Source organism: Pelobates fuscus, chromosome 3, assembly GCF_036172605.1.
Source record: "Pelobates fuscus isolate aPelFus1 chromosome 3, aPelFus1.pri, whole genome shotgun sequence".
Lineage (NCBI taxonomy): Eukaryota > Metazoa > Chordata > Amphibia > Anura > Pelobatidae > Pelobates > Pelobates fuscus.
This window is the reverse complement of record NC_086319.1, coordinates 263,612,889-263,638,882: the sequence shown is the minus strand read 5'-3', so window position 1 is coordinate 263,638,882 and position 25,994 is coordinate 263,612,889. Positions and strand designations below refer to the sequence as shown.

General features: G+C 44.8%; 1 protein-coding gene across 1 annotated transcript in view; it reads left to right on the top strand.

Annotated features, from left to right (window-relative positions):
• Positions 1-25,994, top strand: part of SORBS3 (sorbin and SH3 domain containing 3) — a 78,949-nt gene that overhangs the window by 16,526 nt on the left and 36,429 nt on the right. The window contains exons 2-5 of the mRNA XM_063448468.1: positions 22,909-23,022; positions 24,335-24,508; positions 24,679-24,739; positions 25,742-25,826. Coding sequence (XP_063304538.1) covers positions 22,909-23,022; positions 24,335-24,508; positions 24,679-24,739; positions 25,742-25,826 — 434 coding nt within the window. The remainder of the gene's footprint in view (positions 1-22,908; positions 23,023-24,334; positions 24,509-24,678; positions 24,740-25,741; positions 25,827-25,994) is intronic.

Genomic DNA, 25,994 nt, shown 5'->3' with positions numbered 1-25,994 from the left:
TTTGTAAATCATTCCCCTTACAGGATTACCGAGATAGGGAGAGAAGCATGCGCTTCTTCTTCTTTTGCTTTAATGGTGCACTCCAAAACAAGGCCAACTTAAAAATCCATAATTGCTGACGCAACTAAAAAAAAAAAAATTATATACAATATATATATATATAATCATATACTTTCTTCACTATGAGAGCTCAGTCTGCACCGAGCCCTCAAGTGTTGAAGATGGATTATTTTTATAATTTTTTTAAAATCTTTTTTTTTTTTGCAAATCAGGAGTTTTTCTTTTATTTTCATTACTTGTGTAGGAAATTATGGATTTAAGGGTGTCCTTTTTGGTGAGTGAAGAAAATAAGAGTTAGAAGAAGAAAGACTTCTGATGATAAGTATATTATTATATTATTTTTAGAGATATTAGTTTTAATGGCTCCCCTCACTATTATTAGAGTGAGGAGGGTATGTAGGATTAAAGAACATAGCGTTAGGAGTACAAAGTGGCATTAGTTGACGCCCTGCCTCTGCTCGGCATATAATCCTTTTTTAGTTACCTTTTTCTAACACCAAGATTCTCTTCCAATCCAGTCCTTCATTAGGGGACCTAATGCAAGTGTAGGACACTCTTTTCAAACTTTCTCATAGTAAAGCATTAAATCAATGCTTTCGTATGGGGCTTCTGCATCACGTGACTGGGTTCATGCTGACAGCCACTAGAGGTGTAATTAACCCTGCAATGTAAACATTGCAATTTCTTAAAAACGGCAATAGTTTACATTGCAGGGTTGAGAGGACAAGGACACTGCATTGAGATTAAGTGATTTGGGTGACTATTGTGTTCCTTTAATTTTAATTGGGGGTGGCTACGAGATTGGGGAAACCTAGCCACATCGAGTGGGTAGGGGGGTGGCTATGTCATTAAATGGGGGAGAATGGCATGTCCGCACACGCATTCTATATTTATAATTAGGGCAACACCCACCATTAATGGGTGGAGGCCAGAGGGAGGACACAAGGTGCCCCTCCTCGAATTTTATAATTAGGGCCCTCATCCACCGCCAAAGGATGTAGGCAGTGGGGAGGACTCTAGGTGTTATTATTAGGCCCGACACACGCTTCCAATGGGTGGAAGTCAGGAGGGGAATGGTTTTTAACTATTTGCCTGCTAGTGCTGCCAGCAGGAAAATTGTTCTAATTGTTTTTTTTGTTTTTTTTTTTAACTATTTTGCCATACAAATGGTCTCTGTCAGCAAATAACTCTTTAAGTGAATTTAAAATGTAAGGCCAAAATGGCCGAACTGAAAATATTTTCCAGGTCAGCTATGCAACTGGGCTCTCACTTTAGTAAATAACCGTGTTACTGACAGACTTCTTGATAGTACAAGCAACATGGTTGCCATTTCTTTTTTCTACAGTGGTGACTTTAAGAATAATTGCAGGTATGCAGTAATTAGATAGGTTATCTTACAATAATGATACAGAGAAATCAGATTATCTAACATCACCAGGGAGAATGTTATGTCACTCACAGTTTGCAGGAACCTCATTTTTAAATTAAAGAAAATGACAAGAGGAACATATACAGTGCGTTAGGATTGTTACTAAGTTAGTTATATCAAAAGGAAGCATGTCTTATGCACTGGTAGCTCTAAAAATATGGTAGATTGTGTTGGTGATTATTATAAAATGTGTTACAAGTTTAAATCACTGAGGCCATTTTGGGTGGTGGGTGGCCTCTAGACTAGCATATTTGCCTTAATAGCTGTATCTATGAGCTTAGCCAGGGGGGTACTATAGTGGTATAGTAGTGTCATATTGTAACAAAAGAAAATAAGATAAGAGGGCAACAGGCCGAAAGAAACCATAACATTTATAGTAGATGTTATTCGCAGTTCATTCTGGATCTCAGCCAGTTGGTGCGATGTCCTTCCGAGGTGGCTTGGCTTTCAGCCTATACCCCGGAGTCCCTTCAGGCCCCGAGATAGTCCATGCCATGGCAGGAATGGTGCTCTGCTCTCACCCCTCCAATGTCCAAGTCTGTTAGGACTATGGACGAGTTCACGCTGCCAGGGTTTGGGTCAGCGGGACCTCCGCAACTTGTGTCTTCGGCCCAAAGCCTTGGTGGGACCCGTGTCTGTAATCCATTGATCCCTTCATCAGGATCGTGGGCCCATGGGGTCGCCAGGTTCCGGTCAGACCCCATGGTGTATGGACGGCGGTGGGGGCTTACCTCCAGTTGGGCCCCTGGCTTGGAAGAAGAGCTGGCAGAGAGTCCAGCTTTGCCACCCCTTTGTGGTGCAGGGGGTTTGGGAAGGTGTGAGCCTTGCTTCCGGCACAATCCCAGCGTCTGATTGTGAGGCTTTGAGGTGGTAGGAGGTGACCTCACCCATGGTCGATTGGCCACACGTTGTCAAAACCTCTGGCAGACAGCCTCGAATCTGTCATTGAAAGAGTCCAGCCACTCTTTAGCCCCCTGGCTTGGTCGGGAGTGCATCGTTTCATGGCTGGTGACCATTTTGGTTTTGCTATAACCCCCACCGGTCCAGAGGGGGGGGACAGGAGTTGTGGCAGGTCCCATCTGGTGCTTTACCGCAGGATCCGGGCAATCGGCCGCCTTACCCATCCGCCTGCTATGATGTTCTGCAGCGGGATCTCCGCCAAGAATACCCTCAGAAAGGTTGCTCCGGTATTAAGAGCTGTTCCCGGGCCTGCCATGGGTGAGATGCAGTTGAGTGCAGTGATTTTTGTGGGCTGGCTGCCTGTGAAACAGGCTTAGTTAGTGAGTCTTTGCGGGAGCTCTCATGATCTGCAGCCAGCTCCATTGTGTCCAGGTCCCGCCCCCCACACGGCTGCCATTTAATTTCTTTATCCCGGGTCTTGTTTTGGATGTTGAATAAAAGTCTATAATCAGGTCTTGTTTTGTTTAAGGGGATATTTTATTCAGAAATGAGCTTACCTCAAAAACCACACCAAAACAAAAACAGACTAGCAAAAACACAAGGTTTGCTGGATTAGATCACAGCCCTGGAGACACAACATAAATTAAAGTTGGATTGCTCATAGAGCTTGCAAAATTATTGAATTACAAGATCAAGCATGCTTTCCTCTTCACTAAAAAAACATATGGCTAACAGGGCAACTAATGTGGGACATTACTGTCCTGTGCTCTACAACCTAAAGCCTGTCATGTTCAGGATGACATGTCATCAATGACAAATTAAAATAGTGACAAAAGGAGTAGAGGACCCAGTACTTTACATTAACTTTTCTAAATAAACCTTGTTACACCCTCCTGGAGGTTAATCAGACAGCTGGTCCTATTATGTCCTAGTTGTTTACCTCTGTGAAGCTAAACTCAAGAGGCAGAAATTGCCCAAAGCACCTGCCTTGTAAAGATTTCTCATTGAGCTGCATTGGAAAGTCTGTGACTGGACAATTACAGAAAGTCTGGGCCCGGGAAGAAGTGGAGGGTTTGCAAAGGCTGCAAAGAAGAGCGCTATTGCATGGGTCCTTAAACTCCGGCCCCCCAGATGTTGCTGAACTACAACTCCCATGATTCTTTGAATTACATAGATAGCCAGAGAATCATGGGAGTTGTAGTTCAGCAACATCTGGGGGGACTGAGTTTGAGGACCCATGCACTATTGCTTTTGCAAGCTGTTTTTAGATATACCAAAATGAAAAATGCATATATCCTTTCAGTGGGGGTAAATTGTCCACCCTGCCTTTTTTTTTATCAATCTTTTATTGAGGCATTGATAAGACGGGGTACAGAATAAAGAGTAGGGAATGCACATTTTTGTACAGTTTGGGAGCAAGATAACACAATATAGCATCTCCTATGAGTGTCAGCCTCATTTTATATTAAAGGGACACTATAGTCATCTGAACAACTTTAACTTAATGAAGCAGTTTTGGTGTATAGAACATGCCCCTGCAGCCTCACTGCTCAATCTTCTGCCATTTAGGAGTTAAATCCCTTTGTTTATGAACCCTAGTCACACCTCCCTGCATGTGACTTGCACAGCCTTCCATAAACACTTCCTGTAAAGAGAGCCCTATTTAGGCTTTCTTTATTGCAAGTTCTGTTTAATTAAGATTTTCTTATCCCCTGCTATGTTAATAGCTTGCTAGACCCCGCAAGAGCCTCCTGTATGTGATTAAAGTTCAATTTAGAGATTGAGATACAATTATTTAAGGTAAATTACATCTGTTTGAAAGTGAAACCAGGTTTTTTTTTCATGCTGGCTCTGTCAATCATAGCCAGGGGAGGTGTGGCTAGGGCTGCATAAAGAGAAACAAAGTGATTTAACTCCTAAATGACAGTGAATTGAGCAGTGAAATTGCAGGGGAATGATCTATACACTAAAACTGCTTTATTTAGCTAAAGTAATTTAGGTGACTATAGTGTTCCTTTAATAAGGTGTAGCATAGTTGTACTAACAAGTTGAACGATCAGTATTAAAAGTAACGAAGCATCGTAACCACAGGCTTAATACATATCTGAACATTTTAGTCGTGAATGCAAGCTAAGTTTAGGTTTAAGGATGAGTTTACAACGTGTATAGGCACATGCAATTAAACCAAGTGCTGCAGACTATACGCTAGCTTAAATTCCATGCTAATGGCAGGTAAGTGCCTACATCCAGTTGTACTTTCCAACTTTATATTCTACTGAGCTTACTAGTTGCCAAACTATGCTTAGGGGACCAATCTTACTAGGTTAGAGATACAATATATGAGAGCTGCAGTCATGCTTGGGATTTTCCACCCTAGGTTAACCCCCCAGCCGCCAGACAAAAGTCAGAGGTTTCTCGCGGTGGGCTCTGCCTGTGAAGTACGTGGGCAGCAGAGGGACGGGAGCCAAGGTATTGCCATGTTAGGCTCAGTCCAGGCAAGTGGCTTGGAGACAGTCCCCACGATGTGTACATGCGATTTGTAGTCCTGTGCTTGCCTCTGGTGGGAGCCAGGACCCTGCAGGTCCGAGCGTATCGGCTGTCGGTCTGAGTGCGTCGGCCTCCGTGTGTTGCTCTGAGAGGCTCAGCTTACCGGGCTTCGTTGCTGGGGGAGCTCCTTCTGCGAGCTTGCTTAGGTGGTCCGGACCGATAGGTAGTTGCCGCCGGCCCCCGCCGGTCCTATGCATTGCCGCCAGCCCTGAGTCAGCGTGGTTCCGGCTGCTCATGCACTGTGTGGTTGGACTCGGAGTTGGTCTCAGCAGGTATGTGCCGGTTTCCTCGTGGCCCATGTCGGCTGTCTGTTGGTGTGAGGCAGGTACTTCCTTATTCCCTGTAGCTCGGGCTGCTCGCCATGCGGTCTCCGCCATTTTAGTGCGGCCCCTGAGTGTTAGGTCTGAACTGTCGCCGCCTGGCACGCTGGTGTATCCATATGCTGGTGGGCCCAGGGTGGGGACCGGGTTCACCCCCGCCGGCCCAGAGGGGGGGGGGAGAACAGAGCCGGACCCCCTTAGCCTCATGCTTCGTTCAGACCTCTGGTGGGCAGGATAGCAGGGTGGCGGACGTCCACTCCACTCACCGCCCGAGTGCTCCCCATCGCCAAAGACAGAGTGCAGCCCGCCGAGGGACTAGAGCTGTGCAGCAAGCCTCTCCTCGGAACGAGGATGTCTGCTCATGCAGGACCGCCGAGTTCAGTAATTTTTAGTAGGCAATAGGAGCTTTGACACTGTGTATAACTCAACCAGTCATGACAGCTTGTCCAGGTGCTTGGCGCATGTAGAGTACTTGCTGGCAAAATGTAACTGCCTTGAGACAGAAAGGGATACACTAACTGTACTGCTATATAAGATATGGCATGTGTGTGGAGATTGGGGTACCTGCTCCATCATGAATGCAAATTCCACTCTGGGTATGAAGCATAGGGAAAGAAACATACCAGGTAGAATTTAGATGATAGTACAAAACTGTACATAAATGTCTATCAAAGACCACATTTATAAGTCTGGCACAGCAGACTTACTGAATTGTAAGATACAGAACACATGTTTATCATCTGGTGTGAGGCCCCTTATCACTGTGTTGCCACTGCCAGGTCTGTTTCCTGCCGTATAGAAGATTTAAAGCAAACTCACAACATGAACAAAAGTGTCTCAGGACCTCGCCCATACTGCTTATAAAGGCACCCTCCAGACCCTAAAGAACTTTAGCTTGTTTAAGTGATTTATGTGTGAAGAGTGTATCTTCTTTTTTTTCATTTTACAAAAAGTACAGCTTTCAATAGAAATTGGCACTTTTATAAAGAAACCTTGTTATAAACCCCTGGATGTCAGACAACCGGTCCTGCCACTTCCTGGTTGTTTCGCTCAGTGAAGCTAAACTCAAGAGGCACAATTGCTCACAGGATCTATCTCACAAAGCCTTCTCATTGAGCTGCATTGCGAAGTCTGTGACTGGACAGACACAAAGTCTGGGCTCAGTGGCGTACACACAACCCATGGGGCCCCGGTGCGAAAACTGATCTGTGGGCCCCCCCCCCCCCCCCCCCCCGCTTACTCTGCGCGGGCTGGGGCCGCAACACATGGCGGGCGGGCACCTGGTCGCAGGGCTGCGACCCGTGCGACCGCGGTATGTACGCCAGTGCATGCATAAACACATACACTTAAAGGACCACTACAGACACCCAGATCAAATCAGCTCAATGAAGTGGTCTGGGTGCCAGGTCTCTCTAGTTTTAACCCTGCAGCTGAAAACTGCTATGTTTCACTGAGGGTTAATCCATCTCTAGTGGCTGTCTCATTGACAGCCGCTAGAGGATTTTCTGCGATTCTCACTGTGAAAATCACAGTGAGAAGACGCTGAACGTCCATAGGAAAGCATTGAGTAATGCTTTCCTATATGGGCGGTTTGAATGCGCGCGTGGCTCTTGCCACGCATGTGCATTCGGAGCTGAGCGGCGGATCGGGACGGAGAGATCCCCAGCGCCAAGGGAGCCCGGCGCTGGAGAAAGGTAAGTGCTTTAGACACACACACACACACTCTCATGAACAGACGCACACATTTACTGACAGACACACACTCAGTGACAGACGCACACAAACATACTCAGTAACAGACACACACACTAACACTAACACACTCTAAAACTAACACTCACACAATCACTCACACTAACACACTCACTAACACTCACTCACACTCACTCACTAACACACTCACTCACTAACACTAACACTAACACACTCACATTAACACTAACACACTCACTAACACACTCTCTCACCAACACACACACACTAACACAAACTAACACTAACACACTCACTAACACACTCACTAACACTAACACACTCACATTAACACACTCACTAACACACACACTCACTCACTCACTAACACTCACACACTCACTAACACACTCACATTAACACACTCACTAACACTAACACACTCACTAACACACTCACTAACACTAACACACTCACTAACACACTCACTAACACACTCACTCACACTCTCACTAACACACTCACTAACACTAACACACTCACTAACACACTCACTAACACACTCACATTAACACACTCACTAACACTCACTAACACTCTCACTAACACTCTCACTAACACACTCACTAACACACTCACTCACTACCACTCTCACTAACACACTCACTAACACTAACACACACACACACTCACTAACACTAACACACTCACTAACACTAACACACTCACTAACACACTCACTCACACTCTCACTAACACACTCACTAACACAAACACACTCACTAACACACTCACATTAACACACTCACTAACACACTCACATTAACACACTCACTAACACTCACTAACACTCTCACTAACACACTCACTAACACACTCACTCACTACCACTCTCACTAACACACTCACTAACACTAACACACACGCACACACTCACTAACACACTCACTAACACTAACACACTCACTAACACACACTCACTAACACACTCACTAAACACACACACACGTTTTTTCTGTTTTTTTATTTTTTATTTAATCCCCCCAGCCTCCTTACCTGTGTGAGAGCTGGGGGGATTCCCTGGGGTCCAGTGGTGTTGCTGGTCACCCGGCTGGCGGGCGCGCGAGGGAGCACTGTCCCCTGGGTGCTCCCTCTTCAGCTCCCTCGCGCGCCGAGGAGCTGAAGAGGGAGCACCCAGGGGACAGTGCTCCCTCGCGCGCCCGCCAGCCGGGTGACAGCAGGGCCAGCCTCGGGGGGCCCGGAGGTGGCCGGCTCCTGGGCCCCCCAGCAGAAGAGGCTGGCCCTGTGGGTACATACCGGGTCGCAGGGGCGGCCGGGCCCCCTGGTGGGCCGGGCCCGGTCGCAGCCGCGACCCCTGCGACCCTGGTATGTACGCCACTGTCTGGGCTGTGGAATAAGGGGAGGGCTTGCAAAGGCAGCAAACAAGAGATGTTCAGGTTTTGCAAGCAGTTTAGATATACACCACCAATGAAAAACTTGGTAATTAAATGCATTCATGGTTTCATTTGGGGTATGTCTACTAAACAGGGATATTTTTTTTTTATTTTTTGGGCAGTGGAGTATCCCTTTAAGTGCTGAGTAGTTTCAGCCTTCTTGAGGTATTAACTATGTTGTGACCTGGATCGCATAAAGTGTAACACCGAGTCTTGTGTTCATTTGGACAGCTGAAACAAGTGGTGAAAGTATAGGAGTTGCATAAATATTTGTATAAATAAATTCCATGTGCCACAGCCAATGCTTCAACCCAGCTACTATGTCTTAAAGCACTTTATAATCAAACTAACTGATGTGACCGCGACTCACATTAAGGGAAGGCCTACCTGAGGGAAAAAAATCCCACATGCTGGACACTCCTGGGTTACCGTACTTTAAAAAAAAAAAAAAAAAAACAGAAACAAATGAGAGCTAGATACATTATTTTCCTACACACTCTGTTCACCCACTGTGATTGTATGTATAAAGGTGAGCTCAGAGTTAGATCTTTCCCACCATCAAAAATAGCAGGACCAAGAAGTGCCAATTGTACTGTATGTATGACTCAGAAAATGAAATGAAAACTATTATGTAAACAATAAAATAATCCCTCACATACCACGTTACCTCTCATGCTAAGCAGGATTAATTCATATTTTCTTATCCAATGCATAGAGTGTTTTCTTATTTGCTGGCATTTATTTCTATATAGAAAAAGCTTTGGTCTTACAGTGTCTTGAATTGAATATAGAGATTATGGGAACACATGGTGTTCAACAAAAGCTAAATCTCCAACCACTTAATACTGTCCCTCTGTGGCCATCTAAAATCTTGGGACACATGTCACGGAATCATTACCAGTTGCAAGAAACCACCACCTTCTATTCAAATCGATGTCACAAGTATTTAAACATAATGATAAATCCACTCTCTTTAGAAGGGACCATCTTACCAGACCTGGTGGCTTTATTGGCTGGTGTTTCTCTCCTCTCTGGATTAACCAGACTACACAGCATTAGATATATCTTGGGTTTCTTCCTCAGATCCTACTCCGCCTGATTCACAGTTTTCCTTCCTTGTAGGCCTTTCTTCTGGTGTAGGGGGTCTCTATGAGAAACGTAATTAGATTGCTGTGACAGCATTTAGTTGCTTTGCCCTCAATCCCCCTTAGTCCTTTTGGTAGATTGGGAGTGGGCTTGGTATTGTTTTTTTCCCTCTCTTTTTTTCTTTGCTGCTTATTCCCTTTCTTCTCTCCTTACTTTCCTTCTCTACTTGTTCTCTAAAAAGAAGTAAGAAACCGGAGTAGGTTTATTGAGTATCCCTTGTTCTCATTATTTCTGGAGTAATTCAAGCTTTCCAATCAGTACTGTCTTAATTTGGCCTTGCTTTTGTCTTGCGAACAGACCAACAGCAAGGTTAGGGAAACTCTAAGGTGGCTATTGTGGCATTTCAGAGGGAATGTTCTAATTTGCATAATATATATATACTCTCATTTTTAGCAGGATATGCAATATTGCACATTATATACGTTATCTTATTTTGAGGTACTCAGTCAGTTTTAATATTCAGTTTACTTATGAATATTTTTTCCTTGTTAATCTACCTGAAGTCTTTACTTCCTTGTCAATTGAAAACCTCTCAATAAACATTTGACATTAAATATATTTCTAAATAGAACAGGAAGGAATAACTGCATTGAGATTTTTTTTTTCTTGGTTTCTCTAGAAATGGTGATCTTTCCATTTTCTTCCACTGAGTAATTGTTAGGAGTGGTTTAACCGGATTATAGCATACAGGTGTTTGGTTTGTTTTCCTGTACGGGACCTTTATTAACTCACTCATAGAGCATTATCTAAATGCATGAGGTTTTAGGTGGTAGAATACATTTAACAGCAGGAATTGCAGGCAAGACAGGATGACAGGGTAAGTGAAATGGGGCATATTTTTATTAAAATGAAATTTCTACCTTTGTCCTCATGTCACTTCAATTCTTAAAAGGAAACTTTTTATAAATTGAACTTCTATAAAATCTATTTTTCTCTCTATAAAATTTATATTTCATAAGTTACAAAAAGAATGCACATTAAAACAAACTCTGTAAGTGAAGTGAATATTAAATTGACAGATGGTGGATTTGAGGGCCCCCCTCCCATTGATGCATTGAATTCACAAGAGTTGGTATATCACAAGTGAAATAAAGTAATATGTTGTGGATATTGTGACAAACTCCCTTACCCACGTGAGTTTGCCACGAGCTCCTGGAGGAGCCTATTCTATTAGTCCTGCAGGGAAACCTGTAAAAGACTATTTAACTGGCTTGGTTTGTGTGATTCCCCCATGCTGTTTGGGAACCGAACCGCCGCTTGAACTATGGATCACCTGGGAGCTTGTTAAGCCTAATGGATACATTGTAACGATTCTAACCGCAGTGTTATAATGGTTCATCTGGGTGGCCGCCATTCGTATACAAGGAAACGTGGTGGCGGCCGTCTTGTTCGCATGAACACAGGCAGCGGTGTTTGGTCGTCGAGTTCATGGAACTGAAACTCCCAAACACTTCCATGGAAATCCCGAACCCCTAAACCGATCTGGGTGATTTTTGGATATGTTGGTCATCCATATCGGGGCTATCAGGTGATATAACTATTGTGGGGTCTTCATGTAGTTTAAAGGTATTTTTGGGGTGTCTGTAAAAGGTGTGGTTTTTGTGCCTGGAGATAATTGAGTTTTGTACAGTTCCTGACTTAATTATCTCCCAGGCATAGGGGAGGGATTATCCTGTTTTGTGTGGGAGTGTCATGGGCGTGCTTGTCTGTGTTCAGAAATGTATAAAAGCAGGCTATCTGGACAGATTAAAATATTCCAGCTTGTACTCCCTGAACTATGTTTCGTCTAGTTACTGGGAGGAGAAAGGGCTAATCACTACCCCACTTGTTCCATCCAGTGTGGTGGATTCAACTGGAAAAGTCCTTGTAAGGACTAGAGCTCCCAGGACTGAGTGTCGTCCAGAGCCTGGGAGTGGATAGAGCGAGTTCCCCCATTCGGCTCCAGGACGGAGTGGTTTCAGGACCCCAGTTAAGTCACGGCGAGCAGGGGCGGACTGACCGGTCGGGCACTTCGGACATGGTCCGAGGGCCCGGCCGGGAGGGGGGCCCGCCATCAGGGGGCCCGGCCGCCCCTTTAAATGCTGCAGCCGCCTGAGCGCTCTCTTAAGAGCCTCAGGCGGCTGCAGCTTCTCACCTCCCCTCCCCGTAGCGTGGCCGAGCTGCTCTGCGTCCGCGGTGCCGGCCGGAGTGATAGGAAGGTGCACACACACTGAGTGTGCACCTTCCTGTCAGTCCGGCCGGGTACAGGAAACAGAAACTCCTGTTCCGCGCGGAACAGGAGTTTCTGTTTCCTGTACCCGGCCGGACTGACCGGAAGGTGCACACTCAGTGTGTGTGCACTTTCCTATCAATCCGGCCGGCACCGCGGACGCAGAGCAGCTCGGCCACGCTACGGGGAGGGGGTAAAAAGAGAGAGGGAGGGAGTTAAAAGAGAGAGGGAGGGGGGTTAAAAGAGAGAGAGAGGGAGGGGGGGTTAAAAGAGAGAGGGAGGGGGGGTTAAAAGAGAGAGAGAGGGAGGGGGGTTAAAAGAGGGAGAGGGGTTAAAAGAGAGAGAGGGAGGGGGGTTAAAAGAGAGGGGGGGGTTAAAAGAGGGATGGGGGGGTTAAAAGAGAGAGGGGGGTAAAAGGGAGGGGGGGTTAAAAGAGAGAGGGGGTTGTTAAAAGAGATGGGTTAAAAGAGAGAGGGAGGGGGAGGGGGGAGTTAAAAGAGAGAGGGAGGGGGGTTAAAAGAGAGAGAGAGGGAGGGGGGGTTAAAAGAGAGAGGGAGGGGGGGTTAAAAGAGAGAGGGAGGGGGGGTTAAAAGAGAGAGGGGGGTTGTTAAAAGAGATGGGTTAAAAGGGAGAGGGAGGGGGGTTTAAAAGAGGGAGGGGGGTTAAAAGAGAGAGGGAGGGGGTTTAAAAGAGAGAGTGGGGTTAAAAGAGAGAGGGAGGGGGGTTTAAAAGAGGGAGGGGGGTTTAAAAGAGAGAGGGAGGGGGGTTAAAAGAGGGAGGGGGGTTGTTAAAAGAGAGAGGGAGGGGGGGTAAAAAGAGAGAGGGAGGGGGGTAAGAAGAGAGGGGGTAAGAAGAGAGAGGGAGGGGGGTAAGAGGAGGGAGGGGGGTAAGAAGAGGGAGGGGGGGTAAGAAGAGAGGAGGGGGAGTAAGAAGGGAGGGGGGAGTAAGAAGAGGGAGAGGGGGAGTAAAAGAGGAAGGGGGGAGTAAGAAGAGGGGGAGGGGAGAGTAAGAAGAGGGGGGAGGGGGGTAAGAAGAGGGGAGAGTAAGAAGAGAGGGGGGGAGTAAAGGGGGTAAGAAGAGGGGAGGGGGGAGTAAAAAGAGGAAGGGGGAGTAAGAAGAGGGGGGAGGGGGGTAAGAAGAGCTGGGAGGGGGTAAGAAGAGGGGGGAGGGGGTAAGAAGAGGGGGGAGTAAGAAGAGGGAGGAGTAAGAAGAGGGGGAGGGGGGAGTAAGAAGAGGGGGAGAGTAAGAAGGGGGAGTAAGGAGAGGGGGAGGGGGGAGTAAGAAGAGGGGAAGAGTAAGAAGGGGGGTAAGAAGAGAGTGGGAGTAAGGGGAGGGGGAGGGGGGCTAAGAAGTGGGGGAGTAAAAGGAGGGCAATTGCCCCCTCCCCTGTCCGCAGGCACCGTGCGGGCAGCCGGCAGGGGAGGGAGGAAGAGAGGACCCGGGAGCTCAGCCTGCAGCTCCTCTGGGTCCTTCTTGCGCGAGCACAGATCGTTACCACGGCAACGTTACGGCTCTTGCGAGAGTAAACTCTAGCCCTGGAGCTACGGGCTAGAGTTCACTCTCAACACTGTGACCACCAGGTATTCCTGGTGGTCGCAGTGGTGAGAGTGAACTCTAGCCCCATAAACACACTGCCCCCACACACCATACACATTCACACACTGCCACCCATACACACACACTGCCCCCACACACACCATACACATTTACACACATTGCCTCACACACACACACACATACACTGCCCACCCATACACACACAGCCCCCCATACTAACATTGCCACACACATACACAGCCCCCTCGTACACACATTGCCCCACACACCCTACACATTCACACACTACACCCCCTCACACACACTGAACCTTTCACACACACTGCACCCCTTACACATTGCACCACTGCTCCTATACCCTACTACAGCCTCATATCCCAGCAGACCCCAGGTAAGTTGTCAAACTGTTCTTAAACGGTTTGACTACTTACTCTGGGAGGGGGGCCCGGCCCTCCTGGCACCATAACGACTACACAGAGTAGTAGTGGTTATTGTGCATGGATTATTTCTTTAAATAATCTACGAGTGCCCCAGTAGCCAGCAAGCCAGCCAACCCACAGGCCAGCCAGCCCACAGGCTGGCCAGTAGACAGCCAGCCAGCCTACAGGCCACCAGTTAGGCTTAAAGCCAGCAAACCCACAGCCTGCCAACCGCAGCCAGCAAGCCACAGCCTGCCAGCCAGCAAGTCACAGCCAGCAAGCCACAGCCTGCCAGCCGCAGCCAGCAAGCCCACAGCCTGCCAGCCGCAGCCAGCAAGCCCACAGCCTGCCGGCAGTAGCCAGCAAGCCCACAGCCTGCCAGCAAGCCCACAGCCTGCCAGCCGCAGCCAGTAAGCCCACAGCCTTCCAGCAAGCCCACAGCCTGCCAGCCGCAGCCAGCAAGCCCACAGCCTGCCGGCAGTAGCCAGCAAGCTCACAGCCTGCCAGCCGCAGCCAGCAAGCCCACAGCCTGCCGGCAGTAGCCAGTAAGCCCACAGCCTTCCAGCAAGCCCACAGACTGCCAGCCAGCAACAGTAATTAAGGTAAGAGGAGCCAACTTGGCCTAGGTATCAGCTATGTTGTGTTGCTATATTGTGAATAGGAACCAGAGTGTTGGAGAGACCCCCCTCCAGGCCCCATTAGACTCCATTGTAGTCTCTAATGGGACCTGGAGGAAATTCTTTCTAACACACTCTCTAAAGGACACTGAGATAGCCTCTGCTAGAATGCTCCCCCCCTCCATGGCCCATTAGCCCTCAATTGTAGTCTCTACTGGGGCCTGGAGGCGACTGTTTCCAGCAGGGACACTGAGATGGCCTCTGTTAGAAAGACCCCCTTCCAAGCCTATTAGACTCCATTGTAGTCTCTAATAGGGCCTGGAGGGGATTCTTTCTAACACACTCTCTAAAGGACACTGAGATAGCCTCTGCTAGAAAGACCCCCCTCCATGGCCCATTAGCCCTCAATTGTAGTCTCTACTGGGGCCTTGAAGGGATTATTGCTCTTTTGTTCCTTGTGTCTAAAGATTGTGTAGGGTGTGGCTGGAGGCGGTGCATGGAGGCGGGACATGGGTGGCGCTTGCTGCGGAGTATGGGTGGGGCCTGTAAGGGGGCCCTTGATTTATTTTGCCCGGGGGCCCTGAGGGTTCTCAGTCCGCCCCTGACGGCGAGTGGGGGGCAGGAGTGCTGAAGTTTGTAGGAAGCGGCCCTTGTCGGAAGTATCCAGCCGGGTTACAGGGAGCACCGTTACAGATATATACACTGATTGCTTTAAAATTTTTGAATATAGATGGTCGAAGATAGGAAGCTGGCATTTAATTTCTACCGAAATGATAGAGGAAGCAAATTGTTTCCAAATGTTTTATATTGAGAAATACTGTACTTCCCTTTAAAAAAACACAGTCATTAACAGAATCAATGTTAAGAAAATATTAACTTTTTTTTTTGGCGTCACCAGTCAAATGAAGAAGTGTGAATGAAAGTTGGGAACCAAGACTTATACAAAAGGGGAGAAATGAGTACTGGGATGTGGGATAGAGTTAGTGTGTTTCATTGTAGATCAGACTAAGATGGATTCATGAGAAGATTGAAGGGCCATCAGTAGTGCTGCAAAACAGGAGAATAGTCATAAACTAAAGGAGTGCGTTTGTCTGAGACGGGGACATGCTCAAATTCAACCCACCAAGTGTGACTTTGAGATTTTGTAACGGACCGTTTCAGCAGACAAGGGGTTAAAATCCGTTTAGGCGATAATCCCCTTTCCAGATGCACAGACAGCTACTGCAAACACCATTCTCCCGACTGGAACCACACGAACACTGGAACAGCTGAACAAGAAAAGCAGACATCGGCTTACACTCTTGGCAGTCAGCATACCATCCCATTCCCCCAAAGACCGAGACGACACATCGCTTTGAGGGTTAAGCAGAACTCTAGACTGGGACACCCAGTCTGGCTTTTATTACCAACAAGTACATACAGGACACTCCCAGGGGGAGGATGAATTTAACCAATCACATAGATGTACCTCCCACACATTTCCTCCCCTTAGATTAACACTTAACACAATTATACTGTACACCTTTTTCCCCAATTCCTGGATGTACCCCAAATACATATGCTACACCTCCAAAACAGGTATCCCCTGATAGCCCTTATTCAGGGGGACAACATATGCAAGAATCAGCCCATTCGGATAAATGGTTCAGGAGTTATGGAACTTTAAAGTATTGACCGACCGCATGGGTAAAGTATCCGAAATCAGTTCCATGCATTTTGGCCCTGCGGTCGGTCACAAACAAGGGAATGAAAACAGACGAATTGCCTGTGTTATAGAGCCTGGAGAGGGTTTGAATGAATTCCCTTGTTTGTGGGGTTCTTTCTACCGAACGGGGGGTCATTCGGTAGTTTATATACGAATTTCTGGAAGTATGGAGGTCTCAGCGGTGTTTGCCTAGTCAAGTGTCCGATTTCAGTTCCAGACACTCGACGGCAAAACACCGCTGTTCGGTAGTTAAAGATGGCCGCCGCCACGTGGTTGTTTCCTGAATGGCGGCCACCCAGAGGACACAGAACACATTACATGATTGCCAATTACCCGTTTGCAACATTGTTGCAAACGGTAATTGGAGGCACACTTAATCCTGGGTGGTCTGGTTGTTCGGTAGTTTCCTCAATACAATGAATGGAGTGATTCTACCGAACAATCAGATGAAGGCTGCATATATATAACCCAGGTTAACTGCATACATAAATACATATACAATATACAGGCAGTACAATAGGATATGCTTCACAGTCTTAAAGGGACAGTAGTCCCAAAATGTCCATGGCTGATTTTAAAGGGCCAGTAGTAGCAATATAAATTAGTACATGCCCAAATATAGTCTTTAAAGTGCAATATGTCCAGGGGCCATAGTCAGCGGGCAGGAGGCTAGCAGCCAGGCCTCTCCAGTTCACAGTGGCGAAGCTGGTTTCGCCACAGATTTAAAGTGCTATTATATCATTTGATATAACTGTGCAGATCTCTAAAAGGTAAGGAAACACATTTATGTGACAAGGTCCTGAAATGATATATTTTGTATTTAATGTTCCTTTTTCCTTTTTATTATTGTTACTGAGCAACATGAATAGAATAATCAGTGTACCATTTACATACATGTTTGCCAATTAAAGGTAAACAGATCTATATTGGTGGAAGGACAACTGTCCCCAATGTGAAGGTCTCACAGGCCTGTATGTAGGGATCAACAACTGTGTGTGTGTGTGTGTGTGTATATGTGTGTATATATATATATATATATATATATATATATATATATATATATATATATATATAAATGAAAAAAACTCCTGCACTCCAACTAAGTTACAATTCAATACCCGGTGCCAAGTCAAATTAATACAGAAAAATCAAAAAAATACCGGCACTCTAGGCTTTCTTCATCCAATTTATTATATGGTTCCCTGAACTGCCAATGCCACTGGACTACCAGGGAGTGAGAGACCCCTCACTGCCATGTATCAAGCAGGGAGGGGGGACGAAAAAAAATAATAATAATAAAATAAAATATTAAAAATAATAATATTAAAACATAAATTTAAAAAAATAATAATAAAAGAAAAATTAATATAACAAAAAAAATTACAATTATTATAATTAAAAAACAATGTTAAAAAAACACCCCCCACCAAGGCTCTGCATCACACACACACTGCACTCATATAAACACACTGCACTCATACACACACACACTGCATTCACACACACACACTGCACTCATACACACACACACACACTGAATTCACACACACACACTGCATTCACACACACTGCACTCATATACACACTGCACTCATACACACACACTGCACTCATACACACACTGCACTCACACACACACACTGCACTCATACACATACACACTGCATTCACACACACACACACTGCACTCATATACACACTGCACTCATACACACACACTGCATTCATACATACACACGGCACTCATACATACACACGGCACTCATACATACACACTGCACTCATACACAAACTGCACTCATACACACTGCATTCATATACACACACACTGCATTCATTATATACACACACTGTAAATAAAAATTCAATTAATATAATTTTTTTAGGATCTAATTTTATTTAGAAATTTACCAGTAGCTGCTGCATTACCCACCCTAGTCTTATACTCGAGTCAATAAGTTTTCCCATTTTTGGGGGGTAAAATTATGGGCCTCGGCTTATATTCGGGTCGGCTTATATATATTCGGGTCGGCTTATACTCGACTATATACGGTACTTACATACAGAGTGTGCCAAAGGTACATGTACTGTATTGTTGAATTGCATTGTATTATACTGTTTATACAATTTATATGTGTTTAACACTGTTTAATCTTGTAAGTGCTCAAAATGTCTTCCATCAACATTGCAACATTCCTTAAACCTGTCCAGTACTTGATTTGAGCACCTGCTCAGCATTTTCAGTATTCTAGAACTGCTTTTGAATCCACTTTCTTTGCTCTTGACTCGTTGTAATCATTCACAATAACAGTAAAGAAAATAAACAATTATTCTATCTGCCCTCAACTATTCTTTAACACTGCCACACTGATATTTGAATTCCTGAAATTTAACTGCCACTTTGTTGTGTGTCAGCTGTATACCTACTTTTGGGCCACTCTATGTATATATGGGTATGCTTATTGGTCCTAAGGAAAGTCCCCGAGTTGTAATGAAATGTCGACCTGCTTCTAAACTTGTTTGCTATCCCACAAAGTACAGTGGATGCATGAATGAATAAAAGGAAACTGGAATATCTACATTAAAAGACCATGAGTGCAGACAATTTTTTCTATTTCTCTGAATATTAGGTTAAATATACACACACACCAAAAAGCCACTGGGGGGCGCTTCCAAAATCATAACAGACTTTTGGTCCGTTATCTGATGCTGGACCTCCTCACGCTCATGAGGACCTCCAGCGTCAGATTTTTTTTTTTTTGGCTGAGCATGCACATTAGACCCCGCTCGTCGTGGGACGTCGGAAGGGGCAGAGCTTCGACTCAGCGCCGTGGGACAGTGGCGCTGCAATAAGGTAAGTAAATAAAGGGATTCGGTAGTGGCAGGAATACAGCTTTGTATTCCTGGCACTACAGTATCCCTTTAAGGTTTTATTGTAGTATACCATGTAATATGAACATATTGACAATGGCGTACATACCGCGGTCGCAGGGGTCACAGCTGCGACCGGGCCCGGCCCACCAGGGGGCACGGCCGCCCTGCGACCAGGTATATACGCCAGTTTGCCAGCATCTTCTCCTGGGGGGCCCAGGAGCTGAGCGCTCTCTGCCCAGCTCCCTTGCGCGCACCACACTGATGCCGGAGCCGGAATATGACGTCACTCCGGCTCCGGCATCAGTAAGCGGCGCGCAAGGGATCTGAACAGGAGGATCAGTGCTCCCTCGCCGCCTACAGGCCTTCCAGCCAGCAGCCCCACTAGACCCCAGGGAATCCCCTCAGCACTCCCAAAGGTAGGGAGGCTGGGGGATTAAATAAATAAATAAAAAAAATACGAGTGTGTGTGTATATGTGTGTTAGTGTGTGTTACTGTGTGTGTGTCTGTTACTGAGTGTGTTGGTTGTGTGATTGTGTGTGTCTGTTATTGAGTGTGTGTCTGCTAGTGAGGGTCAGTGTGTGTGTGTGTCAGTGAGTGTGTTACTGAGCGTGTTAATTTGTGTATGTTTTCTGAGTGAGTGTGTATGTCTGTCAGTGAGTGTGTATGTATCTCTGTCACTGAGTGTGTGTCTGTCAGTAAATGTGTGTGTCTGTTAGCTAGTGTGTATGCGTCTGTTCGTGAGAGTGTGTGGTTAAAACCCCTTCAGCACTTGCCTTTCTCCAGCGCCGATCCGCCTCTCAGCTCCGAATGCGCATGCGCAGCAAGAGCCGTGCACGCATTCAAACCGCCCATAGGAAAGCATTACTCAATGCTTTCCTATGGACGTCCAGCGTCTTAACAGTGAGAATCGCGAAAGCGCCTCTAGCGGCTGTCATTGAGACAGCTACTAGAGGTTGGATTAACCCTCAGTGAAACATAGCAGTTTCTCTGAAACTGCTATGTTTTCAGCTGTGAGTGTCTGTCAGTGAGTGAGTATGAATGTCAGTGTGTGTCTGTCGGTGAGTGTGTGTCTGTCTGTCAGTGAGTGTGAGTGTCTCTCTCAGTGAGTGTATGTCAGTGTGCGTGTGTCAGTGAGTGAGTGTATATCTGTCAGTGAGTGCTTGTGTGTCTGTCAGTGAGTGTATGTCTGTCAGTGTCTATGTGTTTGTGTCTGTCACTGAGTGAGTAGATGTCTGTCAGTAAGTGTCTGTGTGTGTCTGTCAGTGAGTGACTGTATGTCTGTCAGTGAGTTTCTGTGTGTGTGTGTCTGCGTTAGTGAGTGTCTGTCAGTGAGTGTGTGTGTCTGTCAGTGAGTGAGTGACATGAGGGGCAGCAAAATGGATCACTGTTGTGTGCGTTAGGGAGCTGAGCAGGGGAGAGTACGCCCTTGCCGCCCGCCCTAATTATAGCGGTGGCAGTTTTGTTTCCCGGAATTTTGGCGGAACACCATTTGTGTTCTCACGGAACCCCAATTGGGAAACGCTGGAGTGGATGGATAGTAGTTTTGAAGGTGATTAAGATCAATACATTGGGAGTAAATAGGAAGTAAACATCTATTTGAAGAGAGAGTGCAATACATTGTAATAAATATGTAGTGCGGTTTGGAGGAACTCAAATCAGTACACAGTGTATATTTGGGCAGTTCAGATTGGAGGAATACATACCAATACACGGATATAACGCGGCTGTGAAAGGCAGGGGTACAGGCAATAATGCATAATATGTATAATACATAATAATCTGCCATGTCTGGAGGTAAATCAATATACATTGGGAGCTGAATGTATGGAGGTGAATCTATCTCAGTGGGAGCGGAGTTTTACTGAATATACTGCTCTCCCTCATGTGTTTTGCTTTACTTCCTAACATTTTCCAACTAATTACTTCCGAGTGTTTATCTCCTTTTCCTCTCTCCTCCTCGTTGTGTGTGTCACTTGATGTGATGATAGTTTCCCTGTCTGCCAGTGGTCTCTCTCTGTGTTCGCTGACAATATATTGTCTGTCTCTCATCACTGTGTGATCTGTATCTCTTCGTGGTCTCTTGTCCCTGTGCGAGCTGTCACTCTCTGCGGTCTCGTTACTTTGCGAGCTGTCACTCTCTGCGGTCTTTAGTCCCTGTGTAAACTGACACTCTCCGCGGTCTCCTGTGACTTTGTGAGCAGTCACTCTCTGAGGGCTTTAGTCCATGTATGAGCGGTCTCTTGTCTCTGTGTGGTCTCTCACTTTCTCTTTGCTCAGTTTGCCGAATCACTCATTCTTTCCTGTGATTCTGTTACTGTGTTTCCCCTCCCTCCACATTCCATCTCCCACTCGTGTTTCTCCTTCTCTCTGTCTGAACTGCTGTCTAACTCTACACGTTCCGTGCACTTGTCGTGTTCCCTAATCCTTTCTGTGGTTATTTCTCAAGGACATTTCCTGGTTTCTATCTCCCTACCTTCTACTCACACACCTTGTTCTCTCACACCCATCCTCACTTTCTCCCTCCGTTTGCTGCCATTTATCTCTTGCTTCAGACCGTTGCTGGATGAGTTGTTATGTTGTTAAACATTTATTAGAGATCAGAGGGTGGGTGTGGGTGTCACTAGTGGGCCATGCAGAGTTGGGTGTGGACGTCTTTTAGCCATGGAAAAAAGCAGTGTGTGGGGAGGTTTGGGGGTGTGTATATGCTGTACTTATTCAGGGTGTGTGCTTACTCTTAAAAGAATAGAATCTTTTGTAGTGTAAACGTACGTAAGTGTTGTCATTTTCTGCCTGGAGATGAATTAATGAGACTGGGTTTATGCTGCATAGAATAGTGTGCCTTTACTTGGGGTGCTGGCAGGCTGGGTCTCTTGGTAGGACTGTGTCTAGGATACACAGCACTCTGTGGATGTATTGGCATGAGGGCTGCTGATTATATCAGTGAGTATGTTATAATCTGAGGAGAGTACATTATATCAGTGAGTATGTTATAATTAGAGGGCAGTACATTATATCAGTGTGCATGTTGTAATTTGAGGGCAGTACATTATATCAGTGTGCATGTTGTAATTTGAGGGCAGTACATTATATCAGTGTGCATGTTATAATTTGAGGGCAGTACATTATACCAGTGAGTGTTATAATTTGAGGGCAGTACATCATATCAGTGTGCATGTTATAATTTGAGGGCAGTACATTATATCAGTGTGCATGTTATAATTTGAGGGCAGTACATTATATCAGGTTGCATGTTTTAATCGGCAGTACATTATATCAGTGAGTATGTTAGAATTTGAGGGCAGTGCATTATATCAGTGAGTGTGTTATAATCTGAGAGCAATACATTATATCAGTGTGCATGTTATAATTTGAGGGCAGTACATTATATCAGGTTGCATGTTTTAATCGGCAGTACATTATATCAGTGAGTGTGTTATAATCTGAGAGCAATACATTATATCAGTGAGTGTGTTATAATCTGAGAGCAATACATTATATCAGTGTGCATGTTATAATCTGAGGGCAGTACATTATATCAGTGTGCATGTTATAATGTGAGAGCAGTACATTATATCAGTGTGCATGTTATAATGTGAGAGCAGTACATTATATCAGTGTGCATGTTATAATCTAAGGGCAATACATTATATCAGTGTGCATGTTATAATGTGAGGGCAGTACATTATATCAGTGTGCATGTTATAATCTGAGGGCAGTGCATCATATCAGTGTGCATGTTATAATTTGAGGGCAGTACATTATATCAGTGTGCATGTTATAATCTGAGGACAGTACATTATATCAGCGTGCATGTTATAATCTAATGTAGACAAAGAGCTAGATTTTTATGTATTGGACCCAGTGACCTGCACAAATGAGATATGGAAATTGTTGTTACTGGAAATAGGTTCTGCCTTGCATGAAGGTATATGTTTAAAGATTCAGGACATATTAAGGTACATGTGATATCACTTTCAGATGGAGCAACAGGATCAAGACATTAAGCTCATTTTGACACTGGATGACTTCATCCCCCCACATTTGCAGAAGAAACCTAGTCCGAAACCAGAGCAGATTCCTTCGGAAGATTCGGTAAGACTACTATTCAGTAAGATTACTATTATTGTGCTGAGGCTTACAAGCATGGCTAACCTCATGTCTAACCTCAGACATGGCAGCTACTGTGCACAATCCAGACTGTAGGCAAAACCGGGACCACTGGCCTTGAAGACATGGTTGGGATTGGGAGCAAGGTAGTCATGATGCACACTAGACTGGCTAAGCATCATCTGCTTGAATCTCAAATTCTAGCCTCCTCAGATGTTGGTGGCCTACAATTCCAAAAATTCCTTGAATGCAATACATGGGTAAGGAGTCATGCGAGTTGAAGTTCAGCAACATCTAAGGAGGGCAGATTTACATGGCAGTGAGACCCCAAGCCCCAAACACACATGGTAAACAGGGTTAAAATCAAAAATAGTGTACATAGGGTGTTTTATGTTAAAAGTATTAAAATGATAAATGTGTTTAGAAACCAGTTCCTGTAAATAAGATCCATTGTTCTGTCCTAAATTAAATTGATTAGAATAAGTAGTAAGTCACATAAAAGTTCTATAACACCCTTAAAATTAAAGTGTCCCTCTTTGTCCATTTGAGATTATGGGATGTATGCACACAGACCTTGAAAGAGCTGGGACAGCACTATGTTTTACACCCTCTATAACTGTTCCTGCAGCTCTGCTATTAAGAAAGCTGACTGGACTATTGAAGACATTGGCCAAGGCTCCTGGTACTATTTATCATCCCCAATTAGCCCACTCGAGTTCTAAAAAGTCACATCATAAATGCTTCAAATAGGCACCCCTACAAGACAGGTGCCTGTTGGAAGGTGTCTATGCTGCCTACTGGGAAATCGAGCCCTTCATATGGGTAGGATGGAGTTTGAGATGCCTGATGTGGAATGTAAAGAGTGAGCAGTTTAACATTAAAATGTAAATTTCATTATTATGTAAAATACATGATATGGGTAAAAGCCTGTTCAGAAATAAAGAATACATGCACACATTGACATGTAACTCTCTCTACAATACGTAAACATGCTCTACAATACGCTTCCAAACTGGTCATAGTTAAGTGAAAATGTTATGTTTTAGGAGGTGGCAGCGATATAGCAAGAACTACATAGAAGGGTCGCATGGCCAGGGAAAGCTGCTTATTATATTTACTTTACGCTATCTTGCTGTCTCTTAAGGAAGTTTATCATTAAATGACTATTTAGATTCTGGGCATTAGAACCCAGTTAATTGTCAAATGTCTAAATATATCATTACAAATACCCTATACATAATGTATAACGCCAATATATTTATAAATAATTTATTTTATTTTTTATGTATTATGTCAGTCATGGCCAGAGAGCCACCCATATTCTTCAGAGAGCCTGCACTATTACAACAGAACCACTAATTCACCCCCAACAGAGGATAAATGGGAAACCTCAAGACAACAGAAATTCTGGATACGCTATGATGGCATTGGTCCGACAGATGAAGAAGGGATGCCGTATGCCTCCAGAACTGTGAGTGCACTCACTATGTACACTATTACTGTAGAAATCTATTTAGGAAGCTCAGTTTACTGTTAGATTGAAGTGCCCTTTAAGTTTTAACGTAGCCGTTATCATTAGTTTCATGTTTGAGGATAAGGTAGAGAAAGGTGATGATGACACCTGATCTCTGTTTTTTGCAGAGTGTGGACAAACCTCGAGACTGGTACAAGAGCATGTTCAAAGTCCTGCACCGACGAACAGGTCAGTAATGACTGGTCATGGAATATACAGCCTGAGACAGGATCAGGTCATAGCATCTCCAGATCAGGGGGAATTTATAGATGTAAAATGTTTTTTTGTTTTGTTTTTTTGCCATGGAGATTTCATTGCCACTACCAATATAGACCAGATCATTTAGTAATGTATAGCCCCCTAATGAAATATATATATTCCTTTAAATTACATCGATTTTTCTATTTTAACATATACGTCTTTAATTGAAGCAAATATTAAACTAAATTAGGTTCCAATGTACAATGAAAGAGAAATGCATCGTTGCAGAGAGTTGCTGCTTCACTTTTCCAATGCTTATCGCTGCCTGGCAGCTGTATAGGCTGAGGACTTGCACTGTCTATATCAGTGGTTGTCTCAGCTAACCAGTAGCAGGTACTATTTGGAGATTGGTACTGAGAATGTTATTAGAATTCCTTCAATAGATTCTGTAGAAAATAGAATCATTCAATTTCATATAACAGTGTGTGACGGTCAGTGACCAGAGTAGCCCGTATGCGTCACACTGGCTGTGGGTTGTGTTTTTTTTTATAACACAGCCATGTTAAAGTGTTTCCACCAGTCACAGGTATGTCCTGTTAAGGGTTAGTTAGTCTGCAGCGGTGTGTAAGAATTACCCATTCTATCTCATTAGATATTTTGACTTTTAGCACAGGTAAGGTTTTTTGGTTTTGTTTACTGTATATATCAGGGCTGAGGAATACAACAGCCATCGCTGCCGTCAAAGGATAGTTGGAGAAGGGTGGTATCATTTATGTCAATATTTCAAATGCTCGGTTTTTGTGCTCAATCTTTGAAATAGCTGTTTCAAAGAATGCCAGATAAGACCATAAAATAACTCATGTTGAGGAAAAGTGAAATTAATTATATGTTTTTCATTGTAACTAATGACCGCGCAGACTGAAGGCATAAAACATTGATTCATAACATGAAGGGAGATAATACTGGCAATGCTCATGAGTTTTGTTTCAGATTCAGAGGACAGCGACTCAGAAGATGAAGAACTGGGAAACCCTGGGCTCCAAACTAAAAGTCCCAACTCACTAAGTAATGCTGAGTGAGTATGTGTGTAGAATGATTCTTGCACAACATTACCCCATTGTAATCCAGGCTTTATCTTGCCAGCTAGCTCTCTGTATCTTGTATTCTAGCTAAATACATTTATTAACTGTTTCAGCATTTTTTCACTATGGTACACAGCAGTTTTTCTGTGTGTCATCTTTAC